The following is a 16123-nucleotide window of genomic DNA, read 5'->3' as shown; positions in this document are numbered from 1 at the left end:
AACTCCCAGTACCAATATCGTAGAGACACGAAACAAAAACCTCTATGTAGGTCTCACTCAGGACTACCACTGGACAAAAGTATTGGACACCTAGGACTAGCACCTGCCAGAAGGCGGACCCGACCAATGCTGCTTGCAGCTTTAATTAGGGTCCGCACAGGACCTTTTCAAAAGGAATCCCAAAGGGAGTCCTTTTGCAATGGGACGAAAGGACCCTATTGAATTTGTAAGGTTTTATTATTATTATTCTTTATTAGGGTCCGCACAGGACCTTTTCAAAAGGAATCCCAAAGGGAGTCCTTTTGCAATGGGACGAAAGGACCCTATTGAATTTGTAAGGTTTTATTATTATTATTCTTTATTATTATTATTATTATTCCGCAGCTTTGCGCACTACTTCGCCCCCCTTAACATGCTTCAAAACTCACCAAATTTTTTACACACATCCAAAAAGTGTGCCAGCAGACTTTAATATAAAAACCTAACCCCAAAACACAAAATTGAGCTCTAGCGCCCCCTAGGAAAAAAAAAAAACAGACTGCCTGTAACTCCCACTAGGAAGGTCGTAGAGACATGAAACAAAAACCTGTATGTAGGTCTGCTCTAGACCTACAACTCATAATGACACATTCTCGGGCGAAAATCAACAGGAAATTGGCAATTTACCATTTTTGACAAAAATGTCCTAAAAACACTGTTTTTTACATCTTTGACCTCTAATTTGACCCCCTTAAAATACTTCAAAACTCACCAAACTTCTCACACACATCGGGACTGGTAGAAATTGCGCTCTCAAAAAATAACCGAACCCCGAAACTCAAAATTGTGCTCTACAGCAATTTTTTTATAAAACTGACAAAAAACTGCTCCTCAGAGGAAAACTCTGACAAAACTGCTTGTAACTTCCGGTAGGAACGTTGTAGAGACATGAAAAAAATACCTCTACGTAGGTCTCATTTAGACCTACATTTCATACATTGACACCCTTCAGCAAAAATCAACAGGAAGTTTGTTATCTCCATTTCAAAACAACATTTTTGTACCAAACGGTCACCAAACATCAAACGTTATCTCCTCTGAGCGCGTTTGTCGTTTCCGCTTCAAACTGCTACAGGAGAGAGATTGAACCCTTCTGATTACAAGATGCGTACGGATTTTTATTTAGTGTTACCGTTTTGATTTTACGAGCCTTCAAAGACCCGCAGCACTGATGCTGCTACGGTGCCAAAAATGACAACGAAACTGCGATTAGACCTTCTTTGGCCTCAATACACACAATAGCCTATAATGACAATGTGAACTCAGACACAACTTCCTCTAACTCCCAGTACCAATATGGTAGAGACACGAAACAAAAACCTCTATGTAGGTCTCACTCAGGACTACCACTGGACAAAAGTATTGGACACCTAGGACTAGCACCTGCCAGAAGGCGGACCCGACCAATGCTGCTTGCAGCTTTAATTATTATTATTCTTTATTATTATTCCGCAGCTTTGCGCACTACTACGCCCCCCTTAACATGCTTCAAAACTCACCAAATTTGACATACACATTAAACCCCGGGTACAGCACACTTTAGTGGTAAAAAAAAATACCAAAAATCAACATTGCTCTCTAGCGCCCCCTAGGAAGAAAAATGCCTCTAACTCCCACTAGGAAGGTCGTAGAGACATGAAACAAAAACCTGTATGTAGGTCTCAGTTAGACCTACAATTCATAATTTCACTTCTTCGGGCGAAAACCAACAGGAAGTTGGCAATTTCCCCTTCAAGACAAAAAATGACTAAAAACACTCATTTTTGATTTTTGACCTCTAATTTGACCCCCTTAAAATACTTCAAAACTCACCAAACTTCTCACACACATTGGGACTGGTGGAAACTGTGATCCAAAAAAAAAACCGAATCCCAAAACTCAAAATTGTGCTCTACATAATTTTTTGAAAAAAAAGAGAAAAAACTGCTCCTCAGAGGAAAAATCGGACAAAACTGCTTGTAACTTCCGGTAGGAACGTCGTAGAGACATGAAAAAAATACCTCTACGTAGGTCTCATTTAGACCTACATTTCATACATTGACACCCTTCAGCAAAAATCAACAGGAAGTTTGTTATCTCCATTTCAAAACAACATTTTTGTACCAAACGGTCACCAAACATCAAACATTATCTCCTCTGAGCGCGTTTGTCGTTTCGGCTTCAAACTGCTACAGGAGAGAGTTTGAACCCTTCTGATTACACCGTCCGAACGGATTTTTATTTAGTGCTACCGTTTTGATTTTACGAGCCTTCAAAGACCCGCAGCACTGATGCTGCTACGGTGCCAAAAATGACAACGAAACTGCGATTAGACCTTCTTTGGCCTCAATACACACAATAGCCTATAATGACAATGTGAACTCAGACACAACTTCCTCTAACTCCCAGTACCAATATCGTAGAGACACGAAACAAAAACCTCTATGTAGGTCTCACTCAGGACTACCACTGGACAAAAGTATTGGACACCTAGGACTAGCACCTGCCAGAAGGCGGACCCGACCAATGCTGCTTGCAGCTTTAATTATTATTATTTTTCCGCAGCTTTGCGCACTACTTAGCCCCCTTAACATGCTTCAAAACTCACCAAATTTTTTACACACATCCAAAAAGTGTGCCAGCAGACTTTAGTCAAAAAACCAAACCCAAAAAAATACACTTGCTCTCTAGCGCCCCTAGGTAGAAAACTGCCTATAACTCCCACTAGGAAGGTCGTAGAGACATGAAACCAAAACCTGTATGTAGGTCTCAGTTAGACCTACAATTCATAATTTCACTTCTTCGGGCGAAAACCTACAGGAAGTTGGCAATTTCCCCTTCAAGACAAAAAATGACTAAAAACACTCATTTTTGATTTTTGACCTCTAATTTGACCCCCTTAAAATACTTCAAAACTCACCAAACTTCTCACACACATTGGGACTGGTGGAAACTGTCATCTAAAAAAAAAACCGAATCCCAAAACTCAAAATTGTGCTCTACATAATTTTTGAAAAAAAAAGAGAAAAAACTGCTCCTCAGAGGAAAACTCTGACAAAACTGCTTGTAACTTCGGTAGGAACGTCGTAGAGACATGAAAAAAATACCTCTGCGTAGGTCTCATTTAGACCTACATTTCATAGATTGACATCCTTCAGCGAAAATCAACAGGAAGTTTGTAATCTCCATTTCAAAACAACATTTTTGTACCAAACGGTCACCAAACATCAAACATTATCTCCTCTGAGCGCGTTTGTCGTTTCCGCTTCAAACTGCTACAGGAGAGAGATTGAACCCTTCTGATTAAAATATGCGAACGGATTTTTATTTAGTGCTACCGTTTTGATTTTACGAGCCTTCAAAGACCCGCAGCACTGATGCTGCTACGGTGCCAAAAATGACAACGAAACTGCGATTAGACCTTCTTTGGCCTCAATACACACAATAGCCTATAATGACAATGTGAACTCAGACACAACTTCCTCTAACTCCCAGTACGAATATCGTAGAGACACGAAACAAAAACCTCTATGTAGGTCTCACTCAGGACTACCACTGGACTAAAATATTGGACACCTAGGACTAGCACCGGCCAAAAGGCGGACCCGACCAATGCTGCTTGCAGCTTTAATTATTATTATTCTTTCTTCCGCTCCGTTGCGCACTACTTTGCCCCCCTTAACATAATTCAAAACTCACCAAATTTTTTGCACACATCCAAAAAGTGTGCCAGATGAAGTTATTCAATAATCACACCCAAAAAATCAACATTGCTCTCTAGCGCCCCCTAAGTAGAAAAATGCCTCTAACTCCCACTAGGAAGGTCGTAGAGACATGAAACAAAAACCTGTATGTAGGTCTCACTTAGACCTACAATTCATAATTTTACTTCTTCGGGCGAAAAACAACAGGAAGTTGGCAATTTCCCCTTCAAGACAAAAAATGACTAAAAACACTCATTTTTGATTTTTGAGCTGTAATTTGACCCCCTTAAAATACTTCAAAACTCACCAAACTTCTCACACACATCGGGACTGGTGGAAACTGTGATCTAAAAAAAAAACCGAATCCCAAAACTCAAAATTGTGCTCTACATAATTTTTGGAAAAAAAAGACAAAAAACTGCTCCTCAGAGGAAAACTCTGACAAAACTGCTTGTAACTTCCGGTAGGAACGTCGTAGAGACATGAAAAAAATACCTCTACGTAGGTCTCATTTAGACCTACATTTCATACATTGACACCCTTCAGCAAAAATCAACAGGAAGTTTGTTATCTCCATTTCAAAACAACATTTTTGTACCAAACGGTCACCAAACATCAAACGTTATCTCCTCTGAGCGCGTTTGTCGTTTCCGCTTCAAACTGCTACAGGAGAGAGATTGAACCCTTCTGATTAAAAGATGCGTACGGATAGTGATTAAGTGCTACCGTTTTGATTTTACGAGCCTTCAAAGACCCGCAGCACTGATGCTGCTACGGTGCCAAAAATGACAACGAAACTGCGATTAGACCTCTTTGGCCTCAATACACACAATAGCCTATAATGACAATGTGAACTCAGACACAACTTCCTCTAACTCCAGTACCAATATCGTAGAGACACGAAACAAAAACCTCTATGTAGGTCTCACTCAGGACTACCACTGGACAAAAGTATTGGACACCTAGGACTAGCACCTGCCAGAAGGCGGACCCGACCAATGCTGCTTGCAGCTTTAATTCATTATTATTTTTTGAGCGATGACACTTAAAAACAAATCACACAAAAATGATTGGGGAACCAAAAGGAACCTACTCATTAAAGTGTTAAAAAATAAATTATACATTTTTTTTACTGTTTACTTTTAACACAATAATCTCGAGATCAACTTCAGATCTATCCGTCAATTATACATTGTATTGTTGTTGAAGTTTTTTTGTTTGTTCGTTTTAGACCCTTCTTTAAAAAAAACAAAAAAACAGCTACCGTAATTTCCGGACTATAAGCCGCTACTTTTTCCCCTCGTTCTGGTCCCTGCGGCTTATACAACGGTGCGCTTATTTACGGCCTGTTCTTCTCCGACACCGACGAAGAGGATTTCGGTGGTTTTAGTACGCAGGAGGAAGACGATGACACAATGATTAAAGACTGATTTTTCAGATACCGGTAGGCTGGTTATTTTGATAACATACAGGCGAGCACTTTGTATTACTTTGCACCGTTGTATTATTTGTACTCTGCACGAATGCTGTTCGCCATGTCAAAGATGTGAAAGTTTGAATGATTGAAAGATTTATTGTTAATAAATGGGACGCTTTGCGTTCCAAACAGTCATCTCTGTCCCGACAATCCCCTCCGTGGTAGCAGGAACCCCTATATACTACGGTAATTACACATCAAAACCTGCGGCTTATAGTCGGGTGCGGCTTATATATGGAGCAATCTGTATTTTCCCCTAAATTTAGCTGGTGCGGCTTATAGTCAGGTGCGGCTTATAGTCCGGAAATTACGGTAAATTGTTTATATGGCAAACACAAAATATGCAACATTTTCCCCAAAAAATATCTCAAAGTGCAATATTTAATGTGACGTAATTGGAGCCTTGGATAGGTCAATAATTCATAATAACATTGTTTTTGATTCATTATTATTTTTTAAAGAAAGAAACAGCCTGCATGGCAGCTTTGTGTTATTAGAGTGAACATTGCAACATTTTCTTGTTACATTTCACCTGTTTGGTCTTTCATACCACTTTTTATGTTTTTAATTTTTCTAATCGTATTTTAAAATGGGCCGTGGGGCCGTTAAAAAATGACCTACGGGCCGCAATGGTGCCGGGCCGCACTTTGGACATCCTGAGTTAGGTAACATTTTTTGACGGAAAACCGTAGTTTTTACCACTGCAGCCGCAAACCGGAATGGATTATCAAAAACCGTACTCCTTACGGGAAAACCGTAGTTGTTGGCAGGTATGGCAAAGAGACGGATCAAGATTTTAACACACATTGTAGGCTGGAAAAAACGAAAAAAACAGAAAATAATTTTTAAATATTTTTAAAGAGATAAAATAGACGGATTTGGAGGATCATTGCCATAGTTGGCCCGATGCAAGCGGACTTTACTGTATATGCGCTAAGTCAGATCTTCTTTTACCCATGGGCCACCACTTTACAGCGTTTCATGGAAAGTTATCCCTTTGGTCATACTGTACATGCTGTGACAAACAAGCAATTATTTCAAAAGGAATGCATGGGATCACTGTCAAGTAAGCGAAACAAAGGAGTCTTACGCCATGACACGCCACCTCTCCACATCCTTGCTGTTCCCACATCAAGTTCTCATTTCATACCTCATCACCACGGCACACTAAGCAGGCAATCAGCGAGAAAACTATGGCCTCATGCAAAAGGTCACCAGAGAAGTGCAGCTGCAGGCTATCGCCGAAACATCAAACACAGTCCAGCAAACACACAGACGCACGGAACGAGCTCGGCAGTGATCACAGGGAGACATGCAGGGCGTCATGAAAGGTGGAGGCCACAGGTTGAGCAAATAATGTCGGTACTGGTGTGACAACCAACGGCTTACTTTCAGGTGGCACTCTGTCCTTGTGCGGACAGCCCGACAGGCTCCGATGGTGAGGGTACAAGCCTGTCACGTGACCCGTGCCGTCGCAGCCCGGTGTCGGACAGCGACTCTCCTTCTTGTCTGCTCGGGAAGCATCTGTGGGAAAGGAGAGTTTGGTTGCTTGGTGATTAAAGTAATTTGTATGGAGGTTAATGTGTGGCTTTATTACAAAAGCTATTTTTTTTTAACACTGAATTAATGTTAATTATTAATTAACTTAACTTAATTAATAATTAATTATACTTAATGTCTGCGATGAGGTGGCGACTTGTCCAGGGTGTACCCCGCCTTCCGCCCGATTGTAGCTGAGATAGGCTCCAGCACCCCCCGCGACCCCGAAGGGAATAAGCGGTAGAAAATGGATGGATATACTTAATGTAAATTTTTTAAAATTTTTTACATCAAAGTATGCTGACGATTCCATTGTGTTGCAAATTTTTGTGTATAAAAAATCAGTGTAAAAAAAAAAAAATCAGTGTATAAAAATTTAGCGTAAAAAAATACAGTGTATAAAAATTCAGTGTAAAAAAATTCAGTTCTGAAAAATACAGTGTCGAAAAATTTAGATGCTTCAAAAACCAATACTCACTTCCGGTAAAATGAGGCTGAAGCTATCTATGCTGTCTCAGAACCAGCCAATGAGATGTCAAGTTTTAAAGCACTTGACATTGTTCTTGCAAAACAGCATAACGAAAGAAGTTAACTGGGCTACCTGAGCATAATACAACATAATAAACATTTCAATGCGGCCCTCTGGATGTTTACACACTATAGAAGTAATTCTAATGGTTAAAATCTGTCTTTGGAGGTGGGATAGGTTGATTGGCAACACTAAATTGGCCCTAGTGTGTGAATGTGAGTGTGAATGTTGTCTGTCTATCTGTGTTGGCCCTGCGATGAGCTGGCGACTTGTCCATGGTGTACCCCAACTTCCGCCTGAATGCAGCTGAGATATGCTCCAGCACCCCCCGCGACCCCAAAAGGGACAAGCGGTTGAAAATGGATGGATGGATGGGTTAAAATCTGCACTTTTGACTGACACACAAGTTACTACGTGTCATGATATGGAAGACACAGGCTATATATATATATATATATATATATATATATATATATATATATATATATATATAGATGTTTGGATACATTCATGGAGGGAGGAATACATGTTTGAGCGAAAGGTTGTTGTTCACAAGACAAAGTTTGGTCATTAATAGATTAACCGAACACTACGGTAACCATAGGAAGCGCTGCTTCATGCAGACGAAGGACGGGGCAGAGTGGGCGGGGCAGCGACAAGCCTGAGACCTCCATGTAATATCACTGTTCTGCAGAACTTTGTTGTAGATGTTCTGCAGAAAAGTCATATTATATCAAATAAGAGGATGTTTTTTTTTCTCCTTTTGCCTTTATTTTTTGCCATGTTTGTTACATCTGTTCATTACCATGAATTGATTTACTTGGACCCCGACTTAAACAAGTTGAAAAACTTATTCGGGTGTTACCATTTAGTGGTCAATTGTACAGAATATGTACTATACTGTGCAATCTACTAATACCAGTTTAAATCAATCAATGTGTTTCTTCTTGCTCGATTATAAAATATTTCGATCAAAAAGGTGGTCTGGGAAGTAGAGGAGCAACGTTCATATATTCTTAATATTCAGTGTTTTATTGTTCATAGTTCATATTGTAAATTCCACATTCCATTGTTACATGTTGGTGACCAGTGTTGGGACTAACGCGTTACAAAGTAACGCGTTACTGTAACGCTGTTAGTTTCGGCGGTAACTAGTAATCTAACGCGTTATTTTTTTATATTCAGTAACTCAGTTACCGTTACTACATGATGCGTTACTGCGTTATTTAACGTTATTTTTTATGTAGTATCGGCTAGAAACAGATGCACTGCGGTGTCTTTCTTCTAACAAGCCAGAGAGAAGAAAAGAGGCGTGTGTGTGTGTGTGTCTGGGTGTGGGTATGGGAAGGGGAGGCACACACGTGATCCGCGGTTTGATATATAAAACAAAACAAAAAGGTTGTTCGCATGCACGTTCAGTCCACACACAGCGTGGTCATGGCGAGCGGAGTAACGGAGGAGCTTAAACGCCCCGCGCAATTTAATCGGTGTGTTTATAGGTGCAGACTCCATTGTGCAAAACGAGGGTTTTAAACACATGCTGAACGTGCTTGAGCCACGTTACGACATCCCGTCGCGCACCCACTTCAGCGATAAGATTGTGCCAGATCTTTATGAGCAGGAGAAGAAAAAAGTTGTGGATGAACTATCCCGAGCATCATCTGTTGCGCTCACGACAGACTGGTGCACGTCCAGGGAAACAATGTGACGATAAGCGCTCACTTTATCACAGCAGACTGGCAGATGAGAAGACACGCCCCCTCTACGAGAGTCACATTGCGCAGGTACTGACACAAGCAGTGGAGGAATGGAAGATAAAGATATCCCAGTCACAAGTGATAATGCCAAAAATCAAATAATTGCAGTGAATGAGGCAGGACTGGGACCTCAGATAGGTGCTTTGCACATGTAGTGAATTTGGTATCACAGAAGGGAATCTCAGTCAATAGGATGGATCAGGAAGGAGGTTTCCTAGCACAACAGCTGCTCATGTGCTTAAGACAAAGCAAGAAATGCTAAAGCTGCCTACTCATAAAGCTCATACATGGTGTCCCAACGAAGTGGAACTCCACTTATATGTTGCAGCAGCAGGCAGCTATATACTCTGCATTGACCCACAACACCTTGAAGGCAAATGTCAAAGACATCATCAACCTGTCTGATGATGATGATGTGAGGGTGGCAGAGGAGGTCCTCCAGGTGCTTAAACCCCTCAAAAGTGTTACATCTCTACTGAGCACTGAAACTTCACCATCTGTGTCAATGATCCTGCCACTGAAAACAAGGATTCTACAAACCATGGCTCCAAGTGTGGAAGACAGCAGCATCAGGCTTTATTTCACTATCTATGTTTCAAGGAAGATGATGTGTCTTCTTATGTTGCACTTTAACTTGTTTTTTATCAATGGTCATTGGTCCAAGTTTAAAGAAAGGAGAAATGCCTTTTTATGTTGCACTGTTTTTCATTAATTATGTTAAAATGAAAATAAAAATGCATGTCAAGTTGATCAACAGATTGTATTATTCTCCAGTGCAATAACAGTACTGAAATGAAGGCTAAAAGGGCATTAATGGGAGCTTTAAAAAAAAAGAAGAAAAAAAGAAGTAACTAAATAGTTACTTTTCACAGTAACGCATTACTTTTTGATGTAAGTAACTGAGTTAGTAACTGAGTTACTTTTGACATTAAGTAACTAGTAATTGTAACTAGTTACTGGTTTTCAGTAATTAACCCAACACTGTTGGTGACAAACCCCAAGATGCAGAGAAGGCAGGCTTGGTGCAGGAAAACATGATTTAATGTTCAAAATAAGAAGGTAAAACACAAACCAGGAACTAGGCCACAGGAAACAGGATACCAGGAAACAGGAACTAGGAACTAGGAACCAAAAGACAGCACGCTGAAAACAGCTACAGGATACAAGTACAGCTTCAACGACGACAATACTCCAGCCCTGACTGGAGTGCAAAGCAGGTCTAAATAGCAGCTAATTGACACCAGGTGTGGCCAGTTGGCAATCAGCCGCAGATGAGGGGAAACAGCACTCAGGGAGACTAGCAGGAAACAACCAAAATAAGAGCGCTGACAGGAAACAAAGACAAACAGGAAAAACCTAAACATAACTAAACTGTCAGTGACAAACCCAACATCTATATTTGTATGTACATTCTGAGTATCATATAATTCAGTAAATTAACTAAAGTTCATTCCGTTTTTGAGATGGTCTTTTTAGTTGTTTTACTGATGCTCAGAATGTACATACAAATATATAATGTGGAATTTACTTTATTAAATATAAATAAAGTAATAATTTACTTTATTAACTATGAACAATAAAACACCGAATATTAAGAATATATGAACGTTGCTCCTCTACTGCAGACCACCTCCTTGATCGACATCTTTTGTAGAGCAAGAGCAACAAAGATGCAACAAACACGGCGAAACATAAATGCAAAGGGTAAAAAAACATCCATATATTCGATATAATTATCACTGTTTTGCAGAAGTTTGCTGTAGAACTCTGCCTCCTGTCTGACACTCGCTGCTCCGTATACAAGCCCCGCCCACTCTGCCCCACTCAGTTTGTGCCTCGCCTCCACGAAGCAGAGCTTTGTATGTCACTCATACCACTGGACTCATTTCTATAGTTTGAAAATATCCAGTGGGCCGCATTGAAATGTTAATTATGTTGTATTATTCCCAGGTAGCCCAGTTCACTTTTGTGCAGTTTTGCAAGACCTGTGCCACGTGACACTATTTTTTTTTACGCTGAATTTTTTTACACTGAATTTTTATACACTAATGTTTTTACACTGAATGTTTTTACACTGAATTTTTGTACACTGAATTATTTTATACTTAATTTTCATACGCTGAATTTTAAAATTCTGAAATTTTTCCAATGAAATTGTAAGCATAGATTGATGTAAAATAAATTAAATTCACTAAATTTAAATGAAAATAATTCAGTTACATATATTCATTGTCAAAAAAAAGCTTTCATAATAAAGACACAAATTAACCTCCATAATTTTACGAGTAATAAACTGGTGACATTTCTGAAGCCTTGACAACTGTTTCAGTGACATGCAGTTGAGGTGTAATGAACTTATTATATGAAATATTGCACACAGACTTCCAACTAGGGATGGGTACCTTACACATTTGAATTGATTCGGTACCTGGGAATCGAGACTGGTACGTACCAACTTTCGGTAATATTGTGTGTGTAAATAAATGTTTAATAATACAATCTAATATTTTTATGTCACCTTCAAAAATACGATGCTTGTAATAGATTTGCTGTCCAGTTATAGTCTTATTACATTTCTGAGAATCATTTGCAAGTATTATTTAGTAGACTTTGTATGCAGTTATAATTCCAAGACATTAAACGGCAGTAGCGTATAGTCTCTGGTGTGTGTAGCCAAATCAGGTAGTAGTCTTTGCCATGAAGCGGAATGTGTCAGTTTAGTCTTATGTTGCACTCGACAAAGTCTTTATACTGTAAGTATTGTTCTTAATACACACTTGCTATTTGATTTTACCGTACATCTTAGTTGTAGCTTTTTTTTACTGAATTTGGAGGTGTTGAAATCACCATGTAAAATTGCTAAAGCTAATTATCAGCATGTATATAGCAAATAATCATCGAGCTAGTGCATTTTGGAGAAGTGCAGCCTTACTTATTTTTTTTTAGTGTTTTCTATGTTTGTTTTGGAGGCATAAAAATGTGCAACTTTTTTGTGTTTAACTAAGGCTGTCAAATGATTAAAATATTTAATTGCTATTAATTGCAGTTTGTTCATAGTTAACTCAAAATTAATCGCAGATTAAATGTAATTTTTCATAATTAATAAGTGTATCCCAGACAGATTATTTTTCAAGTTTTAATACCATGACTGGACAATTACAATTTAATTAAATGTTTTTAAACATTATGCTTTTTTAAACAACTCAACACAAAAAGAACACAAACACGTTTTAAAGAGAAAAAAAAATACCTGCAGTGTGTTGGTGTCTTGCCAGATTTTGTATTTTGTAGGAATATAGAATTTGTATTCCTGCTTTAGGAGCACTTGCATTAAGAAGAAGAGCAAAACCATGTTTAGATACCAGTTTCACGCATTAATAACACAAAATAACTATTTTGTACTCCCATATCTCAATTATTGTGTTGAAATCTGGGGTAACAATTATAAATCAAACATCCACTCTATGTTCTTACTTCAAAAGAAAGCCATTAGATTTGTAAATTAAGCAGATTATTATGCTCATACCAATGCTCTTTTTTTATTAAATTAAAAACAATAAAACGGCATGATCTTTTTGACCTCAACACTGCTATTGTGACGTATAAAGCTCATAACTGCATGCTGCCTTTGTGTCCACAGGAGAGGTTCAAACCCAGGGAGAGTCCATACGGCCTTAGAGGTTCAGCAGTCTTTCAGAAAGCAAACATAAGAACTAGTTTAAAAAGTAGATGTGTTTCTGTCAGGGGGGTTAATCTGTGGAACAGCTTGGATGATGCCTTAAAATGTTACAGTTCCATTCACGCATTTAAAAGAAACTTTAAGACCAATGTTTTAGAAAAATATATCGCTCTTTAATCAACACCAGTAGTTAATACATTGATCAATGTTTCTTACAAAACTAAATGTGGGACATAAATAATAATGGAAGTGTAAGTATTCATATATAGCATATTATTGGTACAAATGTTTAACCAACACATGTACAAGGATATTTCACGTGTCTTTACTGTGTATATATTTGAACAGTGTTCATGTTGTGTACAAGGGGTACCGTATTCATAATATGTTGTGTGAAGGAAATTTCCACATTTTCTATGAAGCTCAAGATCAGAGCCCGGTTTTCTCCTGGTTTTACTACATCTTGTAGTTTATAGGTTTAGGTTTAAACCTCCACCCCAGATCACACCTCACTCCTACCCACTTCTCCAAAGTTGGCTGGCTCAGGGTGGAGGACAGAGTAAAACAACTTGCACTGAGCCTAGTCTATAAAATCCGCTACACCTCCCTGATACCAAAGTACATGTCAAACTACTTCCTTAACGTAAATGACCGCCATAACCACAACACCAGGGGGAGCTCCACTAACCACGTTAAACCCAGATTCCGATCTAACAAAGGTCTTAACTCATTCTCCTTCTATGCCACATCAATATGGAATGCACTCCCAACAGGTGTAAAAGAAAGTGCATCTCTATCCTCCTTCAAAACCGCACTAAAAGAATACCTCCAGGCAACTGCAACCCTAAACTAACACCCTCCCCCTTCCACATCCCACCTCCCCGGATTGTAAATAATCAAATGTAAATAATCAAATGTATATACTTGTTCTTATGCTTTCTGATCACTCTATGTCCACTACTTGCTGTACATATCCTACCAAGTCAGACCTACACTGTTTCAATGTCCATTTCTCTGACGATGCAATTGTTGATGACCGAAGTGCTGATATCAACCAAACTTAACCCCCCCGCCCCCCTCCCACATCCCACATTGTAAATAATGTAAATAATGTAAATAATTCAATGTATATACTCTGATGATTAACTTGTGTGATGACTGTATTATGATGATAGTATATATCTGTATCATGAATCAACTTAAATCGACTTAAACAAGTTGAAAAACGTATTCAGGTGTTACCATTTAGTGGTCAATTGTACGGAATATGTACTTCACTGTGCAATCTACTAATAAAAGTCTCAATCAATCAATCAAAAGGTGAAATAAGTGCTCAACTTCAGCCTAAACTCTTTTGGTCTGTAAAATTGTCAGTTTAGGAATGTAAAACTGTTTGTTTATTTTGCTGACCACTGACTGAAAAAATAATAAACTAAAAAAAAAAGTAAAAGTAAAAGTAAATGTGGATTGTTATGATGAGGTAATGTAAAATGTGATATTCCTACCTGAATAAATGCTTCTGGTATGCTGTACTTTACATGTTGTACAAGTTAATGATTAATGTATCTGCATGGCAATGTTTTAACCCTCTCCATTTATTAATACAATGTAATATTCAACCTGTTAAACATTCTGTAATTGCGGACTAAACATCTTTGACAAAGCATGATCTTATTGTAAGACCATGTTTCGTTGTTTTGTTGGTCGGACCGGATGTGAAGCGTAGCGCTAATATCGTGAAGCCAGACCTGTGTGATTGGCATATTTTGGGACGGCGTGGCACAGTTGGGAGAGTGGCCGTGCCAGCAACCTGAGGGTTCCTTGTTCAATTCCCACCTTCTACCAACTTCGTCACATCCGTTGTGTCCTTGAGCAAGACGCTTCACCCTTGCTCCTGATGGGTCGTGGTTAGGGCCTTGCATGGCAGCTCCCACCATCAGTGTGTGAATGTGAATGTGTGTGTGAATGAGTGAATGTGGAAATAGTGTCAAAGCGCTTTGAGTACCTTGAAGGTAGAAAAGCGCTATACAGTATAACCCATTTACCATTTGTTGAAAGTCTCTGATTAAAGGCCTACTGAAATGATTTTTTTTAATTCAAACTGGGATAGCAGATCCATTCTATGTGTCATACTTGATCATTTCGCGATATTGCCATATTTTTGCTGAAAGGATTTAGTAGAGAACATCGACGATAAATTTCGCAACTTTTGGTCGCTGATAAAAAAAGCCTTGCCTGTACCGGAAGTAGCGTGACGTCACAGGTTGAAAGGCTCCTCACATTTCCCTATTGTTTACACCAGCAGCGAGAGCGATTCGGACCGAGAAAGCGACGATTACCCCATTAATTTGAGTGAGGATGAAAGATTCGGGGATGAGGAACGTGAGAGTGAAGGACTAGAGTGCAGTGCAGGACGTATCTTTTTTTGCTCTGACCGTAACTTAGGTAAAAGGGCTCATTGGATTCCACACTTTCTCCTTTTTCTGTTGTGGATCACGGATTTGTATTTTAAACCACCTCGGATACTATATCCTCTTGAAAATGAGAGTCGAGAACGCGAAATGGACATTCACAGTGACTTTTATCTCCACGACAATACATCGGCGAAGCACTTTAGCTACGGAGCTAACGTGATAGCATCGTGCTTAAATGCAGATAGAAACAAAAGAAATAAGCCCCTGACTGGAAGGATACACAGAAGATCAACAATACTACTATCAGGAGACACCGAACCAAACACTGGACCTGTAACTACACGGTTAATGCTGTGCCGCCTGTCGAAGCCTAGCAATGCTGTTGCTAACGACGCCATTGAAGCTAACTTAGCTACGGGACCTCGTCAGAGCTATGATAAAAACATTAGCGCTCCACCTACGCCAGCCCTCATCTGCTCATCAACACCCGTGCTCACCTGCATTCCAGCGATCGACGGCGCGACGAAGGACTTCACCCGATCATCGATGCGGTTGGCGGCTAGCGTCGGATAGCGCGTCTGCTATCCAACTCAAAGTCCTCCTGGTTGTGTTGCTGCAGCCAGCCGCTAATACACCGATCCCACCTACCGCTTTCTTCTTTGCAGTCTCCATTGTTCATTAAACAAATTGCAAAAGATTCACCAACAAAGATGTCCAGAATACTGTGGAATTTTGCGATGAAAACAGGGCTGTTTGTATTGTGATACAATGTGTCCGAATACTTCCGCTTCAACCATCGACGTCACGCGCAAACGTCATCATACATAGACGTTTTCAACCGGAAGTTTCCCGGGAAATTTAAAATTGCACTTTATAAGTTAACCCGGCCGTATTGGCATGTGTTGCAATGTTAAGATTTCATCATTGATATATAAACTATCAGACTGCGTGGTCGGTAGTAGTGGGTTTCAGTAGGCCTTTATAGTGACTTAGGACTTCCTTTCTA

The 16123-nt window shown here is 39.4% G+C and overlaps 1 protein-coding gene across 1 annotated transcript in view; it reads right to left on the bottom strand.

Moving 5' to 3' along the window:
* Positions 1-6499: 6499 nt before the first annotated feature.
* Positions 6500-16123, bottom strand: part of LOC133644618 (serine/threonine-protein kinase D3-like) — an 80962-nt gene continuing 71338 nt past the window's right edge. Inside the window, exon 5 of the mRNA XM_062039273.1 lies at positions 6500-6723. Coding sequence (XP_061895257.1) covers positions 6500-6723 — 224 coding nt within the window. The remainder of the gene's footprint in view (positions 6724-16123) is intronic.

The sequence above is a fragment of the Entelurus aequoreus genome, linkage group LG03, assembly GCF_033978785.1.
Source record: "Entelurus aequoreus isolate RoL-2023_Sb linkage group LG03, RoL_Eaeq_v1.1, whole genome shotgun sequence".
Taxonomy (NCBI): Eukaryota; Metazoa; Chordata; class Actinopteri; order Syngnathiformes; family Syngnathidae; genus Entelurus; species Entelurus aequoreus.
The sequence above is the reverse complement of the archived record's forward strand: the minus strand, read 5'-3'. Positions and strand labels throughout refer to the sequence as shown.